Below are 17,750 nucleotides of genomic sequence, written 5' to 3'. Positions count from 1 at the left end.
AGGCGTGTTCCAGCACAGCCAAGCACGCCCGGAATGTCCAGAGCTGGTGGTGCCCTCCCCGTGCCCGGTGCCCGTACCCCCGGACAGAGCAGCCCTGCGCGCGGGAAAGTCTGGGGGCCCGGGCGGGGCCGTGTTCAGCCTCTTGCAAGGCAAGGAAGAGCCGGCCGCGGCTCTGTGGGCCCTGGCAGGAGACACAAGTCTCCCAGGTCAGAGACCGGGGCTCATCGCTCACCCCACGGCAGGCGGTGTGCCCCTCTGTGTGTCTGTGTCATTCACTGTGTCCCCGAGTCCCAGGGGACTGACCCAGACAGCCCCAGGCAGGTGTGGCCCTGCAGGGTCTGCATCCCAGGAGTCCCAGGGCAGACAGCCCCCACGGGCACGGTGAGCGGCAAACGAGCCGCCCGAGGGAGAGGCCCCTCTTCCCCCAAGTTGCTCATCCAGATGCAGCCAGAGACGCAGCGCAGGGAAGGTGGTCCCCACACAAACAGGCCGGCATGCGTGGCACACACGGCGGACTGCTGCCCTGGGGGGAGCTCAGCCGCAAAATGATGTGGGTAGCTCTGGGCATCTGCGAAACGGTCTCACCGGGCGCTGCCGGACCGAAGGACAGCGGGCTGGACGCCGTCCCTGAACGGATGTCGTGTGTCCGGACCTGCTGCTTTCCGCAGGAGCCTCTCGGGACAGGGTCCTGCTGGGGCTCTGAGTTTTGAACCAGACGAGCATCAATAACTCAGATGAATTCCACCATAATAAATGCCTCAAAAACTCATTATCTCAGCCCCTGTTCTTGGAGCAAACACAATGAAAGCAGGAACCATAGCTCGCTCGCCCCAGAGGGTCCCGCACAGAGCATGGTGTGCCCTGAGGCCCGTGTGCTCTCCAGCGGGGACCTGTCCCGCACGCACGAGCGGCACTCCCTGGCCCCGGGCACAGATGCCCGCCGCTCTCTGCCACCCGCCTCAGTCTGGGTGGCACCACCACAGCGGCCCGCGGTGGCCCACGGCAGCCCACGGCGGCCGCATGACCCACTCAGGGACATGCCCACTTTCCGAGTCCCACCTCTCGAGCCCTCCCCACCATTGTCAGGTGGTGGCCGCCGTCCCAGACCTCTCGCAGAGCCGCGCTCCCCCAGGGTCGGGGAGGGCAGCCGGGGCCGCAGAGACGCAGGCCCGGCTTCAGTTGCCCCTGGAGGGTGCAGCCCACACACGGGGCCTTGCAGTCACGTGCACTGGGCAGAGCTGCGTCTCACACACACGCAGAGGCCAACAGTGGGACTTGCTGCGGAACCCCTGCCAGAGGAGCCAGGAGCTGGGGCAGCCCCAGGGCACAGCAGGGGCATAGCAGGGGCACAGCAGAGTGGCCCCAAACCCTGTCCTGCCCGCCCCCACAGCAGACTGCACGCCCTAGTGTCCCACGTGCCCCTGGGCCAGCAGCGGGACCCTGTCTGGGGAGTGAGGGCCACCGGTCCCCCTCCCTACTTTGCAAGCCTTCTGGAGGTCCCCAGGCAGGGGTCAAAGCCGCACACTACGTGCCACTTGCGAGTCCTCGAGGACAGGCTTCCCCCAGGCCGAGAGGGATGTGGCGCTCACTGAAAACCGTGCGGACGTCTCGGGCCCCCATGGGCAATTCTGGCCAGAGGCGTCCCTCCGCGCTGACCTTGCCGTCCAGTCCAAGTGGGGAAAGCGGCCCAGAGCCATCCGGAGAGGCGCTGCAGGCTTGAGGGTGTGCAGGGAGCCTGCGGCCACAGACCCGGCTCTGCTGCTGTGGCCCCAGCCCCACGCGCCGCTGGCGCACGACCTGCCCTCACTCTCGGCGTCCCGGCAGGCGCTCCTCGCAAGGAGCAGAGACCGGTCCCTCCACGCGACCCTAACCTATCCCTAACCCTAACCCTAACCCCTCCACGCGACGGCGTAGCAAAAGCAGAAGACGGGATACTTTACTGTTTCTGAACGGGCTTCCGTCTCTTGCGGCCGGCGTACAGGCACTCCCCCGGCGGGATCATCGTCTCTGGCCCTGGAGAGGAGACGAGCGCACGCGGGTTACGTCCAGGAGGCCCCGGCCCGCACCGTCCCCAGACCCGCACCCACCACGGCATCAGCCCCGGCCTGCTGTGCTCACCGGGGTCCCCCCACGGACTCCACAGCGGGGTCCCCCGCCCGCATCAGCAACCGAACCAGGTGACCCACAGAGCCCACCTGTTGAACCCCGCACACCCTGTTTCCCTCAGCAGGAAGTTGCTGCAGGGTGCAGGGTGCAGGGAGCACGCACGGCCCCCGCCATGATGGCAGTGCCCCGGTGTCCAAGCCCGACCCGAGGACCCGAGTCACTGCACCCGTCTGGGGATCAGCGCTGGGCCCCCGCAGTCAGTTCTGAAAGAGCTTTCGGTAGAGAAACGGCCTGAGGCTGTCCTCAGGAGCCAGACACTGTTCCACAGGCGCCCACGAGACAGACACGCAGCTGCAGGGCCACAGAGCGGCTGCTGCATCAGGGCTCTGAGGGGGCTGTTCCTCAGGCGAGGGGCCACATGTGTCCTCACTCGGTGGCGTTTGTGGCGAGTCTTCTTCCTCTTCTCTGCCCTCCCCGGTAGGGCCCCGTACTTCGGAGCCAACAGGCTTCCTCTTTCGTGTGTAAAATCTCCCACTCAACTCCACGGCCTGGACTTTGCCCACAGCTGCCCCGAGCCCAGCTGAACACACCCTCCGGCCTCCACCAGCAGGACTGCACATGGCGCTGGGATCCAAGAGGAGGTCCCCATGAACCAGCCCAGGATCTGTGCCCTGAGGCTGGTAGGCTCACCCATCACCTTGGAGAGGGCACCAAAATCTTGATTTTTCCATGCAGGGAGGGTATACGAGCCCTCCCAAACATCCTACAGACCAGCGCGCAGTGACCACACATGGCCTGTCACCCGGCCAACAGACTTGCACTGGAGCTTAGGAGCCCTCACCTGGCCTCAGGAAGAGGGGGCGTCAACACAGAATGTCCACCCTGAGTGTGAAGAGCCACAGGAATATCGACGTAGGTCACAAATGTGCTTTAAATATAAGAAACACACCTTGAACATAAAGACCCAAGTAGGTAAAGTAAGTGGATAGGAAAACATGTGCCATGTAATCAGTAATCAAAAGAAGCTGGGGTCCTTATGAGCATATGAGACACAGTAGGCTTAAGAAAAAGGACTATAACCAGGGACAACAACATTCCTTTCTCAGTAATCAATAGAACAAGTAAACCAAAAATCAGGAAGGCTTTAGAATATGTAAACAGTCAAGACTTGAACTGACGGACATTTACAGAACACCCACTCAGCAGCAGCAGACCATGCATTCTTTGCACATGGAACATTCATCAGGATAGACCAAATGCTGGGACTTTGAACAATCCTCAACAAACTCAAAAGAATAGAAATCATACAAAGTATATTTTGTGACAATGATGTGATTATACTAGAAAGATATATGGAAGATGCCCAGATATTTGGAAAGCAATCCACTCCTAAACAACCATGGGTAAAAGAGAACATCTCAAAGAAATTTAAAGCACTTTGAACTGAATGAAAATGAAAATACAACATATCAGATTTTGTGGGACACAGCTGAGCAATACTTTGATGAAAGTGATATTATTAAACATTTATATGAGGAAAAAAAAGATCTCAAATAATGTAAGCTTCAGGCGCCTGGGTGGTTCAGTGGGTTAAGCTGCTGCCTTCAGCTCAGGTCATGATCTCAGGGTCCTGGGATCGAGTCCCGCATTGGGCTCTCTGCTCAGCAGGGAGCCTGCTTCCTCCTCTCTCTCTCTGCCTGCCTCTCTGCCTACTTGTGATCTCTGTCTGTCAAATAAATAAATAAAATCTTTAAAAAAAATAATGTAAGCTTCTACTTTAAGTAACTAGGAAAAGAGAAAATAAATTCAAATCAAGCAGAAGGATGGAAGTAATAAAGAAGAAAAAATCAATGAAACTTTAAACAGAAAAGTAGAGAAAACTCAATGAACCAAAAGTCAGTTCTAGGAAAAGATTAATGGAATGGATAAACCTCTAGCCAGATCAAGAAATAGAGAAGACACAAATGACCAGGATCAGGAGTGAAAGAGGGGTCATCACTACAGATCCCACAGACATCAGAATGAAAATAAGAGTATACAACTATGAACTTACCTGTTTCCCCAAACCCCAAATCCATATGTTGAAGCCCTAATCCTCCAGTGGAGGCGGGGCCTTGAAGGAAGTGACTAAGGTTGCATGAGGTCATAAAAGCAGAGCCCTGATCTGTTAGAACTGTTGCCTTTATAAGAAGAGGAAGAGACACCAGGGCTGTCTCCTCACTATGCATATGGAGTCACTGCAAACCAAGAAGAGAGCTCTTGCTGGAAAGCACATCAGCAGTGTTGGGAAGACGTGACCGCCACTTGACCTGTGAGCCGGACGGGGTACTAGGAAGCTCTTCATCCCCCCTCCCCTCTCCTTGGATGTGGGCTCCACTCGCCTTTCCTGCTCCCAGCAGCTGCTCTAAGGACACAGTCTTGAGAAGTGCATGATACATGTGACTGAGCCTAGTTGAGGCCTCTTTATAGAGATGACTTTTCAGAGATGGCCAGAGGATGCTGGACCCACTCATCTTTCTGCCGCCTACAACAAGCCTCTGCATGTAATCTCTCGGCTTACTCAAACCGTCACCTTCCATGTTCTCGGTCTCTCCCTCCCTCCACAAACAGGGCCCGACTTCAGACCACACCTGAGAGAGCACCTGAGAAGCTCGTAAAACCAGCCAGCAAGTACCTGGTCTTGGACTTGCAGCCTCTGGAACTATGAGGAACAAATGTGTGTTGTTCAAGCCCCCAGTAGGAGCTTCTGTTGTGGTAGCCCAAACACAGAGACAAATACTAACCCCACAAATCCAATAATTTAGGCCAAATGGGCCAATTCCTCGAAAGACACAAACTACCCAATTTACTCAAGAAAAAAACCACAACTGTTTGATCCTATTTCTATTTCAATAATAAAAAACAAAATAAAACAAAAAACACTCAGGCCCAGAAGGTTTCAATGGTAAATTCTACCACTTTTAGAAAAAAAATAATAATACCAATTTTCTGCAACCTCTGGTAGAAAATTGAAAATACAATTTAAAAAATTGGTAATTTGTTTATAAGTTCAGCATCACCCTGACCAAAAACCATACACTTCAAGAAAACTACAGACTGATATGTACCATGGACGCAATCAGGTCAGCAAACGTAATCAGCAATACAAATAGGGCCAAACAGGACGGCGAGTGAGGGTTATCCAAGAATTCAAGGCCACTTTGACATCCAACAATTGGTCATTGCAATTCCCTACTTTAACAAACTAATGAAAAAATACATATGATCATCTCCTATATGCAAAAAAGTATTTGACAAAGAAAAGGATTTGAAGGGAGCTTAATTACCCCAATGCAGGGCTTCTACAGCAATACCTACTTGAGCGTCACACCTGACCACGAAAACCGAGCTCCTCCTGGAGCCCACAGACCCTTCATCCCGCTTCCCACTCAGCACCGTGTGCGTGTCCTCGACAGGGCAGCGAGATGAGGAAAAGCAGTGCCGTAACGTTGGGGAGGGGAGACAGAACCCTGCTTACAGACAATGTAATTGTACCTACAGAAATCCCTGGAAGTTTACTAAGACAAATCTCTTACAGTAATTGAGGTCAGAAAGGTCGAAGGGTAAAAGGACAATATACAAAAGTCAAGTGTGTTTCTGGAGACCAGCCATGAGCCACCAGAACAAAGGGTTTTGAAAAGTAGTACCATTTACAGTAGCACCAAAATAAAACCGAAATTCTTCAGTATTTCAGTATACTATGTGTATAACTGGAGCTCCAAACAATAGAGGTGGCAGGAAAAACAAATTGGATAGAAATTTGTCCAAACATGGAAAACCCAAAAGACTCCACTCCAAAACTGCTAGAACTTGTACAGGAATTCAGTAAAGTGTCAGGATATAAAATCAATGCACAGAAATCAGTTGCATTTCTCTACACCAACAACAAGACAGAAGAAAGAGAAATTAAGGAGTCAATCCCATTGACAATTGCACCCCAAACCATAAGATACCTAGGAATAAACCTAACCAAAGAGGCACAGAATCTATATTCAGAAAACTATAAAGTACTCATGAAAGAAATTGAGGAAGACACAAAGAAATGGAAAAACGTTCCATGCTCCTGGATTGGAAGAATAAATATTGTGAAAATGTCTATGCTATCTAAAGCAATCTACACATTTAATGCAATTCCTATCAAAGTACCATCCATCTTTTTCAAAGAAATGGAACAAATAATCCTAAAATTTATATGGAACCAGAAAAGACCTCGAATAGCCAAAGGGATATTGAAAAAGAAAGCCAAAGTTGGTGGCATCACAATTCCAGACTTCAAGCTCTATTACAAAGCTGTCATCATCAAGACAGTATGGTCCTGGCACAAAAACAGACACAAAGATCAATGGAACAGAATAGAGAGCCCAGAAATAGACCCTCAACTCTATGGTCAACTAATCTTCGACAAAGCAGGAAAGAATGTCTAATGGAAAAAAGACAGCCTCTTCAATAAATGGTGTTGGGAAAATTGGACAGCCACATGCAGAAAAATGAAATTGGACCACTTCCTTACACCACACATGAAAATAGACTCAAAATGGATGAAGGACCTCAATGTGCGAAAGGAATCCATCAAAATCCTTGAGGAGAACACAGGCAGCAACCTCTTCGACCTCAGCCGCAGCAACATCTTCCTAGGAACAACGCCAAAGGCAAGGGAAGCAAGGGCAAAAATGAACTATTGGGATTTCATCAAGATCAAAAGCTTTTGCACAGCAAAGGAAACAGTTAACAAAATCAAAAGACAACTGACAGAATGGGAGAAGATATTTGCAAACGACATATCAGATAAAGGACTAGTGTCCAAAATCTATAAAGAACTTAGCAAACTCAACACCCAAAGAACAAATAATCCAATCAAGAAATGGGCAGAGGACATGAACAGACATTTCTGCAAAGAAGACATCCAGATGGCCAACAGACACATGAAAAAGTGCTCCACATCACTCGGCATCAGGGAAATACAAATCAAAACCACAATGAGATATCACCCCACACCAGTCAGAATGGCTAAAATCAACAAGTCAGGAAATGACAGATGCTGGCGAGGATGCGGAGAAAGGGGAACCCTCCTACACTGTTGGTGGGAATGCAAGCTGGTGCAACCACTCTGGAAAACAGCTTGGAGGTTCCTCAAAATGTTGAAAATAGAACTGCCCTATGACCCAGCAATTGCACTACTGGGTATTTACCCTAAAGATACAAAAGTAGTGATCCAAAGGGGCACGTCCACAATAGCCAAACTATGGAAAGAACCTAGATGTCCATCCACAGATGAATGGATAAAGAAGACGTGGTATATATACACAATGGAATACTATGCAGCCATCAAAAGAAATGAAATCTTGCCATTTGCGATGACGTGGATGGAACTAGAGCGTATCATGCTTAGCGAAATAAGTCAAGCAGAGAAAGACAACTATCATATGATCTCCCTGATATGAGGAAGTGGTGATGCAACATGGGGGCTTAAGTGGGTAGAAGAAGAATCAATGAAACAAGATGGAATTGGGAGGGAGACAAACCATAAGTGACTCTTAATCTCACAAAACAAACTGAGGGTTGCTGGGGGGAGGGGGTTTGGGAGAAGGGGGTGGGGTTATGGACATTGGGGAGGGTATGGGCTTTGGTGAGTGCTGTGAAGTGTGTAAACCTGGCGATTCACAGACCTGTACCCCGGGGGATAAAAATATATGTTTATAAAAAATAAAAAAATTTTTAAAAAATAAAGAAATTTGTCCAAACATAATGAAAACTGTAAACTTACAGATTCAAGAAGATCAATAAAGTCTCAGCACAGAAACATGAAATTGCAGCAAAGTCAGTCCTAATCAAGTTGCTCATAGCCGGGGCCTCCAGAACAATCATAAAAGTCACCACAGAAAACAGCCACCGGGTACGCAGGGACACGGGCAGTATGACGGCAGCCGCCTTGTCAGGGAAGCACAGAGACGGCGGAGCCACGTCATAAAATTCCACACCCTGGGAACACAGCTTTCAAAACTGAAGGGCTGAAGAGTTTTCCAAACACACAAAAACTGAAAGACTGGCTCACCAGCTGACCCACGCTGTAAGACATGCGAAGGGGTGTCTTCAGGCCAGAGGAAAGTGATACCAGATGGTAACACGGGTCCACCAAAGGGAACGGGAGGCACAGGAAACAGAGCTGCTGGGTACAAACCCAGGGTCTGCTCTTACTGTTTAACTGTCTTTGAAAGACAGTTGTTTAAACAACGATGAGCACGTGTTGTGGGGTTTGTAACGTGTGTAGAGGTGAGGGGTATGGAAACTGTGGCACCTAGGCCAGGAGGGGGGACACGCAAGGGCCTGGTGGAAGGTTCCTCCCTGTTCACTGAGTGCTGTGATGGTGCTCAAAACTCGTGCCAAGTATCCAGGAGTAAGAAGCTTCCGATCCCAGGGCTCAGATGTGTCTTTCTTCCTGCTCCCCACTGCCAGAGGCTGACAGACTCAGTGACCTTCTACCCCCCACCCCCACCCCAGGGGCTGAACCATACCCTCTCCAAAGAGCCCGGAACCCCAGCCTTGGAGAGGGCTCCCCATTTCTAAGTGCACTCTTCCAGCTTGTTCTGCCACCCTAGGGCGTCCTCCACAGTCTTCTTCTCACCTTTATGGTCCATCTGCTGTTGGGTTAGTACTTCCTTATAGAAGTCCCTCAATTCAAACAAAAAATTAAGCTAAAAACACAAAAAGCTGATTTTTTTTAAGCCTACCCGTGTCAGTGTTACGTACTAAGAAATGACACGTTGGGGACACACTGCACCATCTGAGAGCAGAGTGGGGTGTACACGAAACCGGACCATTTGATACCGATACTGCATCTGTGCCACTCGATGAACAGGCTGGGCTCATTACAACCTCCTCTTCACTTTTGGTAAAGATTTGAAATTTTCCATAATAACAAGTTTTTTAAAAAAGCATAAAAAAGCAGCAAAATGTGGCATAAGAACAGAGACCCTATCATGCCGAGGCCATTCGATGGGGAAGAAGAATGTTGTCCCCAGACGGGTGAACGGACATCCCTGCCTCACACCGTATGAAAAATTAACCAAAATTACTTAAAGACCTTTGTGTGAGAGGTAAAATGATAAAACATGGGACTACACCTTCATGACCTTAAATTTGGCAAAAGATTCTTAGATGTGTCACTAAAGGCACAAATAAAAGACTTTTTAAAAAAAAATCAGACTTCATCAAATTTTAAAACCTGTGCTTCAGAGGACACCATCCAGTCACAGAACAGGAGAAGACGTTGGCAAACCATGCATCTGCTCAGTCTACTGCCCAAGACATACAAAGAATCCTGACAACCCAACAACAACAAAAAGAGAAACGGCCCAATGGAAAATGGTCAAAGGACCTGAGCAGACATTTCCCCGCAGAAAACCTGCGAACGGTGACCAGACGCCCGGGAGCGCCTCGGTCCGCAAGCGCTGGGGAGACGCGATCAAACCCGCAGCGAGCGCGGCCGCTGCCCCCCAGGCCGGCTCAGGACAGAGCGAAGGCCAGCGACAGGCGCTGGTGAGGACGCGGAGCCCCCCGTGGCCCCGGGGCGACGGCGTGGCAGACCCCCGGAGAGGCAGACAGGGGCAGCCCAGCGGTCGCGCTCCTGGCCGTGCACCCAGGAGAACTGAAAACACACGCTCGGCACCGTCGGTCACAGCAGCCGCGTGTCGACGACCGTGAGGCCGCCCGAGGGCGAGCATCGCTGGGGGGGCCCGGCCGGCGGCGCCCGCGCTGGTTCCCCATCGGCGGGGACCAGACAGCGGAAAGGTCAGCGGTCGCCAGGGCCGGGGAGGAAGGACCGGAACGACCGTCTCACCCGCAGGGAGCGTCAGTCCGGCGTGAAGGGGAAGTTCTGGACGCAGCGGGCCGGAGGCGCCCAGCTCTGGATATACTAAACGCACGCGCCGGACGGTACTTTAAAAGGCTAGTTGGAGCTGACGTGACTGCTCTGAGGGTAAACCCAGGACACAAAAGTACGCTAATCGCAGGTGAAGTTTCTGGGGGGCTGAGAAAGGGACTAGCAGGGGCAGCGGCGGGCACAGACCGCAGCCGTCTGAGGGCACCTGCGCGCGGGAACAGACGCAGGCGGCAGCGGCAGGGGCGCGGCGGGCGGGGGGTTCCGAGCCGACGAGGATGGTGGGAAACGGCCGCTGAGCGCGTCGGTGTGCCAGACTGTCCGCATGCGTGTGCCGGACCCCCGGGGCACGCAGCAGGAGTCGGGGGCAGGAGAGCTCTGGGCCCTGGCAGGCGGGAGCAGGAACCCACGGAGAAATGCTTCCGCCTTCGCAGCCTTGTCCTGGGCCATGGCCGCCACACCTGCCCTGCTCTGGGCAGCCAGGCAGACCCTCGGTGGCTGCAGGCCGGGGAGCAAAGCCATCCCAGGCCTGGCCCCAGCTTAGGCCCCAGGAGGGGCTGGGCACGCAGCAACCTAGAGTCACGCGGGAGGTCGAAGGTGAAGGGGACCCCATCCCCAGCACCACCGTTCCCGGATGAGCCCTAAACCTGGAGCAGGGGTGGCATGGGGGCGGGCAGATGACAGAGAAGATGAGGAGGGGCCATTCCTGTCCCAGCTGACCCTGACCCCTTCACCGGAAGTCTCTCCCTCAGGCAGGAACTGGCGCCGGGCTGAGCCTGCATCGTGTGCCCACTCCACAGCCTCGCACCTTCTGCCCCACAAAACCAAGAAGTCCCTTGGTGTCTCCATCTCAGTGCTCAGTACAACCCTGGACACAGTTTATGGTCAGAAGCACCAAAGGCAGGTAAATAGTCACAGGTACCCCCACGGGGTGTGTGTGGAAGAGATCAAAGGGGCTGCGCATCGACCGGCACACATACCACCACAGGCCTCGCTGGAAAACCAGTCTGGGTTCCGTGTGAGCTGAGGTTTCCACCCTGGGAATCCAACAGACAGGTGGACATTACGGCGTTTTACCAAATACCTGTGCGTTCTCCTCAAATTCCGCCCTGAGAATCCAACAGACAGGTGGACATTACAGCGTTTTACCAAATACCTGTGCGTTCTCCTCAAAAAGATGAAGCCTCCATCGGAACAGACGGAATTCCTGGAAGCAGTGCCCCCTAGGACACAGGTCTCCGCCTCAGGTGCAGGCGGCAGACGCCCCATTGGGAAGTGAGGGCAGGGGACCCTCCGCGCAGGGCTCCCGCAGCCTGCGGCTGGCCTGGGCCAGGGTCCCCCCTGCAACCACGGAGGGTGCTGGGCTAGGAGGCAGATGGGGACCTGCAGGCATGTGAGGGGCCCAGCAGGGGGGTTGGTGGCCCTCCCTTCCCCGCTAAGCTCTAAGCTGACTGGGCTTCTCAGAGAAACCTGAGCTTTTACTTAGGAATCCTTCTCCAGGGGCTCCTGGGTGGCTCAGCTGGTTAAGCGTCTGACTCTGGATCTTGCTCAGGTCTTGACTTCAAGGTCATGAGTCTAAGGCCCCCGTGGGGCTCCGTGCTGGGCGTGGAGCATCTTTAATGGGCACGCACTGCTGTGGGACCACACCAGGGGTCTGAGTCCAAACTCCAACTCCGCCTCAGAGTTCTTGTGCCTAAATGAGGGGAAGGCCAGTCACGGGCTGCCGGAGCACCGCCACAGGCGACGCGGCTTCCCATCAGAGGGCTGCACTGCCCGCTCACCACTCACCACGAGAGAGGCGGCCAGCTCATCGCCACGGGGTCTCCACCTAATGGCTGGTGCCAGGACTGCCACCGGGACGGGGCTCCCTTCCAGGGGCCTGCAGAAGCCTAATGGCGGACACTGGGTGGAGGTTGTCCAGGCTTAAGGGCCCGCCTCTACCAGAGACCGCCTGGAGCGCCCCCAGGGTGAGTCAGCAGCTGTCCAGGCCAGAAATCCAGGTACACAACTTTCAAGGACGCAGAGCTTGGGCACAGATGTCCTGGGCACACACACACGTTCTGAACCCCTCAAGGACGGGCTGTGGCTGGTCAAACAGAGGCCATGTGTAGGTCACAGGGGCTACCCCCCTGTACCCCATGACATGATGATGCTGAAGGCCCACTGTACACTCCCAAAGAGGGAAGAAGCCTCCAGGGCCCTGGAAAAAGGCAGGAGGAAGGTCCCCAGGAAAGAGGTGCCCCAGACCTTTGATCTCTGGCCCTGACCGGTCACCAGTCCCGTGAGCAGCCCCTTCCCCAGCTGAGTCCCAGTGGGAACACCGGCCAGCAAGTCACGGATGGCCGGGGCCACTCACAGAGTCGCCAGGATCCGGGATTTGGGGCCACTCAAATTAAGACTTTGAGGCGGGGGAATAAAAAAGGGAACTTTCTTGGTGCCGCTAACTGAAACCAAGCGAATTCCTGGAACACGGGCCCTTCCGCCCTTCCCGAGTGTGAGAACCAAGCCTGGTACCCCCCCGCCGGGCAGGAGGGCGCCAGGCTGTGCGCCCCAGCCCCGGCCCCGGCCCCGGCCCTCCTCCGCCGGCCGCCCTGTGGAAGGCTCGGGGGCCCGTGCCGAGCCCCGCGCAGCATCTGCCCACGAAGTTTCTGAAGGACACCGGACCGAGGGCAGAACTAGCCCAGCGGGCCCAGGGCGGTGGGTCACAGGCAGAGGCTGGTGGGGAAGGGAGACACTGCGGGGCCAGGAGCGGTCGAGGCCGACCCGCTTCCCTCTTCCCCTTCTGGTTCTCAGGTGCGCACCCACCCGCCCGGCCCCGGCGCCCCGCGGGAGGGCGGCTGGCTGGAGCCCCTCGGCGGAGCGGGGGCCGGCGGGGCGCGCCGGGGACACTTACCCGGGCCGGCGGGGCGCGGAGGCTCAGGCGCACCCGCGGGAGGAGCCCGCCCGGGCCGGGAGCTGTGGCGGCGCGGCTGCCGGCGCTCGCATCTCCGGGACGGGGACCCGCGGTGGCCGCGCACGGACCGCCCCACCCCGGCACGCGAGCCCGCCCCGCCCCGGGGCCGACCGAGCGCGGGAGGCGGCAGGGCGCGCGCGCATCCCCGCCCCGCGCTCCGGGCCGCCCTCCGGCTCTGCGTGCGCCTCGCGCGGGTCGCGCCGTGGCCCGTCGGGGCCCCGAGGGCTCTCCCACGGTCTGTCCGGCCCCGGCCGGCTGGTGCCCCTCGAGGTCCCGGGCCCCCCGGCACGCGCCCCACCCACCTGCGCCGGCAGAGGCCAAGCGCGCACCTGCCCGCGGGGCGGAGACGCGGCGCGCAGGCGGCCCGACCCAGTAGGTGATGGGAGCAGAGCGTCTCCCGCCGGCTCCAGTGGGGCTGTTGCGGGAATCGGAAGGAACACGAGGTTGTACGGGCTCGAAGATGCTATGACACGCTGACCCGGGGCTTCCCGGGACTCTCAGGGTCCACCAGACGGGCGCGCGGAGCGCACGCCCTGCCCGGCAGACCCGCGGGGAGAGGCGCGGTCCTCCTCCCTGGACCTCTGGCGGCCGCTCCCTGTCCTCTAAGGCTCCGAGGGTCGTAGGGCCCGCCCCTGCTCCAGCAGGCGTGCTGGCCTGGAACCACCCCGACGCCCGCTGATCTTGGCCTCACAACCTGAGGTGTCCGCCCGACGCCTGAGCGACCCCGACCCGCTCCAGCGCCACAGTCCTCACCCGGGCCGCCATGGGGTCGCCTGACCCCCATCCCACGTGCAGGCCCCGGGTGGTCTCCGGGATCAGCCCCTCATGCAAGCCCCACCGCGCATCCCTGCAGCTAGTCCTGTAGGGGGCATTCCTGCGCCCACCAAGCTTTGAGCAAAATCCTGTCTCCTCAGAAGCCCCCAGTATCTTTCTCTTCCTGGAGTCACTGATGTCCTCTGAATGAGCAAGCATGAGTGCCTCAGGATCTTTGCACTCACTGTCCCCTCAGGGAAATGCTCTTCTCTGGAGGCTCACAGGAAGGCAAACTGTTTCTGTCAGAGAGAAGACCCACAGCAAACCAAGGCCACCACTGTCCATCTCCTCTGCCTGCTGTCTCCCTGGTGCACACCGCACCTGAAATCACTGCCGGGGACCAGGTAAACCCCCCAGGTCTGTTCACCTCTACCCAGGAAGAATACGGTGCCTACTGCAGAGAAGGCACTCAAACTCGTGGGCCTTGGGGTGCTGCAGGGCTGGGTTCGTTAGGTGGCTGCCTGCCACTGGGGTCATGATCTCTCGAGCCCCACATCAGGCTCCCTGCTCAGTGGGGAGCCTGCTTCCTCCTCTCTCTGCCTGCCTCTCTGCCTACTTGTGCTGTCAAATAAATAAATAAAATCTTTAAAAATAATAAAATAAAAACGTTTGCTGAGTGAGTGGTGTCCTGTCATTTTTGACAGGGAGCTGCTTGCAGCTGTATTGTGATAGCTCGTATGTCTTCAGAAGCTAAAATCAGTAGTTGCGTCCTGATGCAACTTTTGTAACGTGCATTATGGACAGAAAAGGTTTGGGTGAATAACTGAGATTATAGGAGAAAGTCAATTTCTTTTTACTTTTTAAAATTTTTACAAAAGATTTTATTTACTTGAGAGAGTGAGTGAGCGTTAGCGGGGAGGTGGGGGACAGAGGGGGAGGGACAAGCAGACCCCCCCACTGAGCAGGGAGCCCGATGAGGGGCTCCATCCCAGGACCCTGAGATCATGACCTGAGCCAAAGGCAGACACTTAACGGACTGAGGCACCCAGGCACCTCTTTAATTACTGTTTAAAATTTCTACAATCCCTGCACATATTTGTAAAAAGCATGTAGTACGTTTGTACTTATTTTGGTAATTCTTTTGGTTGTTAAATAAGTAAGCATGTGTATGATTTCTGGAGGGGGGACACATCTTGCAGAGGTAAGGTGGGGGGGGGCCCGGACCCAGGAATGTGGGCAGGACACCTGTTGGGTCCCTGCACTCCAGGTCTGGAGCCCTCTAGTAAGAGCTGGCACTTCCCCTGCACGGGAAGATGGCACCCCCACATCCAGGGACCCCTCTCTGTTCAGGCCCTTGGCACACCCACCCACCCGCCAGGACTGGCAGGAGTGAGACACTTGACTGCTACTTCCTGGGGCAGGACCAGCACAGGTGATGCTGCACGGTCCCTGGGGTAGAAGAAAAGCAACATCCAGCTTCCCTCCTTCCCTGAAACTGCCCCTGATGGCCTGAGCCACCCACATCCCAGGCAGTCTGTGCTTGTGAAGAGCAAACACCATCCAGGCCCTGCCAGGGGCCAGGAACTTGCATCGGTCTTGTACCTGGCTACAGCCCCATAGCTGACCCGCTATGGGGGCGGAAAAGAGGAGGGAAGAGGCGAGCTCGTTTGTCACCATCTATTTCCTGACCTACTTCCTGTAATTTATTTCCTGTCTCCTCCAATCTCTCCCCACCCCCCACCAGCCCTGCCAGCCCCAACTAAACATGACTCATTTGCTTGGTTTTCTTTGAACTATTGTCCTCCACATCCTTCAGCAGCTCTGAGAATGAGCCTTCCGCAGGGCTCCCCAAGTGAGGCTGCGCCCACGTGGGCAGACCTGCCACTCACCCCGGCTTCCCTGGACCCCGGCTTCCCCGTCCTCCTGCTAGTTCTGTCCAGAATCTCGGCCCTTCCTCTTGGTGTTCTCACTCGTTTCCTGGCACGTATCCTCCAGGAGCTTCCTAGTGTCTTGAAATCTAGTGACAGAATTCGAGGTGCAAACAACCTTCCCTCCACACATCTGGGGAGGGGGCCGTCTCCTGCCACAGGACCACCCAGTCCCGGAGTCTCAGGAGCACCTGTGCTTCCCTGGGAGGGGTGGGGCTCTCCTTGACCCTGGGCTCTAATGCCCCTCGGCACAGCCCTGTTCCTCTGTAGTGCCCTTCCAAACTAGCCCTACTCCCTTTAGGTCTGGAAAATGCCCCCTTTTGGAAATTTTCTTCCCTTGAGTTTTCTCTGTTCTTTAGCTTTTCTCCCATCTAGATATTCTGTTTTTAATTTCCAAGAATTGTTTCTTATTCTGGATTCTTACAGAATTGGGTCTTTTTTAAACAGATGCAGTACTTTTGGTGGCCTCTGAGTTACTGGCTGGAAGTCGTTCGGGCTCTAAGACGTTTTTCTGGTTCCTGAGTCGCTATTTCACAACCGTGACGTGAGCTTAGCTGCACCCACCCTAGAATGAGGCACTGCCCTCAATGGACCTGTTCTCGGGGGGTGGGTTTCTCTGGCTTCCTGCCCGGGAGGTGGGGGGCCTGCCTACAGGAAGCCCTCCCTTATCCCCCTGTCCATGTCCTCCTGCACCACCCCGCACTCTGGCAGCTTCTCCCTGGAACCTGGGGCCAGGTGTCTCCTGAGCCACGTGACCCTGAAGCTTTGTTTCCCTCTCTGGTTCTTTTTATCATTTGAAGGCAATTTCAAGAGGAACTTTGCTCTCTGAATTGTGAGCAGCGAGTTTGATCCTTTTTTAAACAAGGTGAGGCCCAGTCGGCCTGGACTAGAGCATCACCCAGTGGGAAGGCTGGATGGGTCAGATGTGCCCTCTGGGCTCCCTTGCTCCTGTATGAATGGGGTGAGGTCCAGGGTGCCCTGTGTCCGAACTGAAGCCCAACCACCACTGATCATGCAACCTTGGCCAAATTATGGGCCCTCTATAGGTCTTCATTTTCTTACCCAGAAAACAGAGAACTACAGACAAATGGAACAGAGAGCCCAGAAATTAACCCTCAGATATGTTATGTAACAATATATATAAGTCATAAAACAGCCTCGTGGCTAACAATGTCTGACAAAAGTGCCAAGACCATTCCATGCAGGAAAGACAGTCTTGCCAGCAAAAGGTGGTGGGAAAAACGGATACGCACATGCAGGAGAAGAACGCTGAACCTAACACCATGCGCAAAAATTAAATGATCACAGACCGGAAATGAGACAGAACGCTGAGAACACCACACAGGGGAAAAGCCTCAGGACACTGACATTTCTCCGAGGACGACAAGCGAATGAATGATCAGTAGCATCCGAAAAGGGGCTTCATGTCATCAGGGATATGGAAGCCAAAGCCACGGTGAGATCCCACCTCGCGCCCAGGATGACTACGCCCCAGACAGTGGCTTCTGGCACGGACGTGGGGCAGACGTGCTGTGGTGAGGAACGGCACGCGGGGACAGGGCACGAGGGACCAGGTACTGTGGGCTGCCGGGGCAGCCAGCCTGCCTTCCCTCACGAGGCCAGCTTCCCCAGAGGTGCTCTGCCTGCTCCATCCCAAAAGCCTGTGTCTAAGCGGACCCAGGGCTCGGCTTGAGCAAAGTGACCAACAGAGAGCCGCCCAAGTCAGTCTTCGCTCCTTTCCTGCCCTCAGACTGTAGGCTGCCTGCTCTGGTTTCTCTCTGTACCTGTAACACACGCCTGAGTGCACCGTGTCCGTTCCATACCGGTGTGCCCCTGGGGTCAGGCGCTGGGGGAGGCACCCAGGGCAGGTGTCCCTCCACGGTGTGACTGCACTGCCCCCTTGTGGCCGAACGAAGGCTCGCGGGGCTGCATGTGGCTCCCAGAGCAGACATCCAGGTGGGAAGGTTTTCTCCCAAAGTTCAAGTGGCCTGGCTCCCCACTGGAGCCCCCAAACCTCTTAAGCCCACCTGCCTCCCGGGCCTTCCAGAAACACAGCCACATGCCCACCACCGCAAGACACCACAGCCGTGACTTG

At 55.2% G+C, this 17,750-nt stretch overlaps 1 protein-coding gene across 2 annotated transcripts in view; it reads right to left on the bottom strand.

Annotated features, from left to right (window-relative positions):
• Positions 1-13,028, bottom strand: part of AHRR (aryl hydrocarbon receptor repressor) — an 84,637-nt gene extending 71,609 nt beyond the window's left edge. For both annotated transcript variants that reach the window (XM_059173541.1, XM_059173540.1), the window contains exons 1-2: positions 12,915-13,028; positions 1,941-2,013 (exon numbers count right to left, since the gene is read on the bottom strand). In XM_059173541.1, coding sequence (XP_059029524.1) covers positions 1,941-2,002 — 62 coding nt within the window. In that variant the 5' untranslated portion in view covers positions 2,003-2,013; positions 12,915-13,028. The remainder of the gene's footprint in view (positions 1-1,940; positions 2,014-12,914) is intronic.
• Positions 13,029-17,750: the final 4,722 nt, after the last annotated feature.

The sequence above is a fragment of the Mustela lutreola genome, chromosome 5 (assembly GCF_030435805.1).
Source record: "Mustela lutreola isolate mMusLut2 chromosome 5, mMusLut2.pri, whole genome shotgun sequence".
NCBI classification, from domain to species: Eukaryota; Metazoa; Chordata; class Mammalia; order Carnivora; family Mustelidae; genus Mustela; species Mustela lutreola.
Note: the sequence above shows the minus strand (reverse complement) of the source record. Positions and strands in the feature narration are given on the sequence as shown.